General features: G+C 37.1%; 1 protein-coding gene across 1 annotated transcript; it reads right to left on the bottom strand.

Annotated features, from left to right (window-relative positions):
- Nucleotides 1–1,667: 1,667 nt before the first annotated feature.
- On the bottom strand, nt 1,668–1,964 carry LOC150033975 (uncharacterized). Its single transcript, XM_090317162.1, has one exon. It carries the CDS (start codon nt 1,962–1,964, stop codon nt 1,668–1,670), a length of 297 nt encoding a protein of 98 aa, XP_090173288.1.
- Nucleotides 1,965–2,366: the final 402 nt, after the last annotated feature.

Below are 2,366 nucleotides of genomic sequence, written 5' to 3' on the forward strand. Positions count from 1 at the left end.
AGTGCTGGCCATGGTGTGTGCGCGAGGTGAGCGTAAGGTTGTGAGGAGGAAGAGGCCAACGACTGAGGCGCACTAAGGGAAGTGTAGGAAAGCGCTCGATGCATAGACGTGTTGGGTGTGTCTTAGCGCCTGAGTGAGCATTGTGAGTGCATTGTCACTTACCAACTAAGCGCAAGGTAAAATTTTGACTAAGTGCGTGATGCGTTGAGATAAGCTATGCGATGATAAGTTGTGAGGGGTGTCTAAGTTTGATGTTAAACTTAAATGTTAAAGTTAAGCTCAAAAGGGAGTTAGTGGCATTAGCCAAAGGCATTTATTGTTGTGATAGAGCAAATGCAAATAGGAGAAGCCTATCATCCTTTGAGAAAGTAGCCTAAGATAGTGAGTGACAAAGTTTATGAATGTTTTCTCAGTAGTTTCAAAACATGAACAATTGAATTTATAAGTTTTAAGCATGCTTTCGTAACAAGGTTCAACGCATGAGCTATTAGCCTTACGATAGTTTTTCTTTGTGAAACATGATTTCTTTAAGTATTACTCCAACACATGCTTTGGTTTGAGAGTTGATGTGTGGACGCATAGTCCAATCTTTTTTAAAGCATTGAGATTTATGAAGTATACTTCAGTTTTGATGATTGCAAGCATGTATTAGCTAGCATTCATTAAGTTATGTTATTATCTCATGATGAATATGCTTATGACTTATTTTTACTCGAATGTTTTATGTTTCAAAAGTTGAGTTTCTTATCCAAATAAGGTTTTATGATGATATAATGAGAAAACTCGATAATGAAGGTATGATAGTATCCAGGACACCATGAGCACGTAGGCACTATAATATCGATGTTGATTGTATTGAGATTACTCTAATCAGCTAAGGATTCAACGTTGAGGGATCAGTCAGAAGGGGCTCTCAGTCAATTAAGGCTGGATGATGATGATTTTCAAGGAAAATGTTGATGTTTGAGTTTTCAAGGTTTGAAATGTTTTACATATTTTACATACTTATGATTTCAATTGTTTCTAAACTCTAAATTTTAGAGATGCATGCTATTTCTGAAGTTGATGTTCTATTTAATGCTTAATAAGAATGTTTTAAAAGTAAATCACTGGGCTAGTATCCACTCTTTTCAATGTCTTCTTTTTCCCCCAGATAACAGTCAACTCCCCAGAGGATAGCTATTCTACTAATCTACCAGTCAAAGTGCAAGTTTTGAAGTGAAAGGAAGAGGAAGAGAAGCTTAGGTTGTTAAGTTTGTCTTGCTTAAATGTTACATATTAGGGACTAAGGGTAGTTTGGAGATGAGACCGAGTAAATATTCTATTGTATATGTATAAGTGTGTGCACCTATTTTAGTTGCTTTAGTTGTTTAATGTCTAAGGAAATAAATATTTTCAATTTGGACAATAGACGTCATGAGAGGGATTGACATATATTGTCTTTAAAAAAAAACATTATATATAAGTTTTTAGATCAATATTCTTAAAAAAGCATTACATCAAGAAATTGATGAACAGTTAACAATTTAACCCACAAAGAATTCCGAAATTTCACTCCAAAAATTAGGAACAGAATCATCCCATAGATTCACCAAACATACAAAGAAAATCGCAGAATTTTGTTGAATAAGAATCAAAGAATAATCCCAAAAATAAAAATTAATTAATTAACTTTCCGCCATAGACATATTCGAAAGACGGCTAGGAGTTGGCCGGAAATTCAACCACCGGAGAGTGGGTCTCCGGCTGGGCGGCATCAACGCCCTTCTTAAAACCTCTCTGCTTCCCTGATTCCGGCGGCACTTATCTCCGGGCATCCCCATCAAATTGCGGCCACCTCTAACCATCCCACCAAAACTGAAGCTCCTGCAAGTGGATCTAGCGGCACGGCTCCGGCTGGCTTCCCGTCCGGCGACGGAGGGGATCCGACGAGGCTGGTGTTGGGACTGAATAATGGTTGGCATTTTTTGTTTGGAAAAAATGAAAACCCAGATGGAAAAATTGGAGAAAAGTGGGTATTGATGAGATGAGTATTTAAGGAGAAAAATAATGGTTGGAAAATTCAAAGAAGTTGACCAAATTTTGGGGCCATTGACTTGACTGGCTGATGGCGCACTCGGTTTTTGATTCCATTGCTTGGTCCTTAAGCCGTTCTCCTATGACCACCAAACAACTTGGAAATTGCAAGCCTCTCTCTTCTCTATTACATATTCTACTTTATTCTCACATCAAAAACTCATCCAACTTCTCATCAAATGTTATGTTCATCCACCTCTAACTCCAATGTTGTTTCTTTTAATAGATTTTTATCAATTCCATTTGGTACATATGTTTTATAATTTCAAGTAGGAATGATATATGGATTA

The sequence above is a fragment of the Benincasa hispida genome, chromosome 9 (assembly GCF_027475165.1).
Source record: "Benincasa hispida cultivar pf3 chromosome 9, pf3_genome.v1.1, whole genome shotgun sequence".
In the NCBI taxonomy this organism is placed as follows: domain Eukaryota; kingdom Viridiplantae; phylum Streptophyta; class Magnoliopsida; order Cucurbitales; family Cucurbitaceae; genus Benincasa; species Benincasa hispida.

Excerpts from the sequence above, each read along its gene's own strand:
- LOC150033975 (XM_090317162.1), bottom strand. The coding sequence starts at position 1,964 with ATGCCAACCATTATTCAGTCCCAACACCAGCCTCGTCGGATCCCCTCC.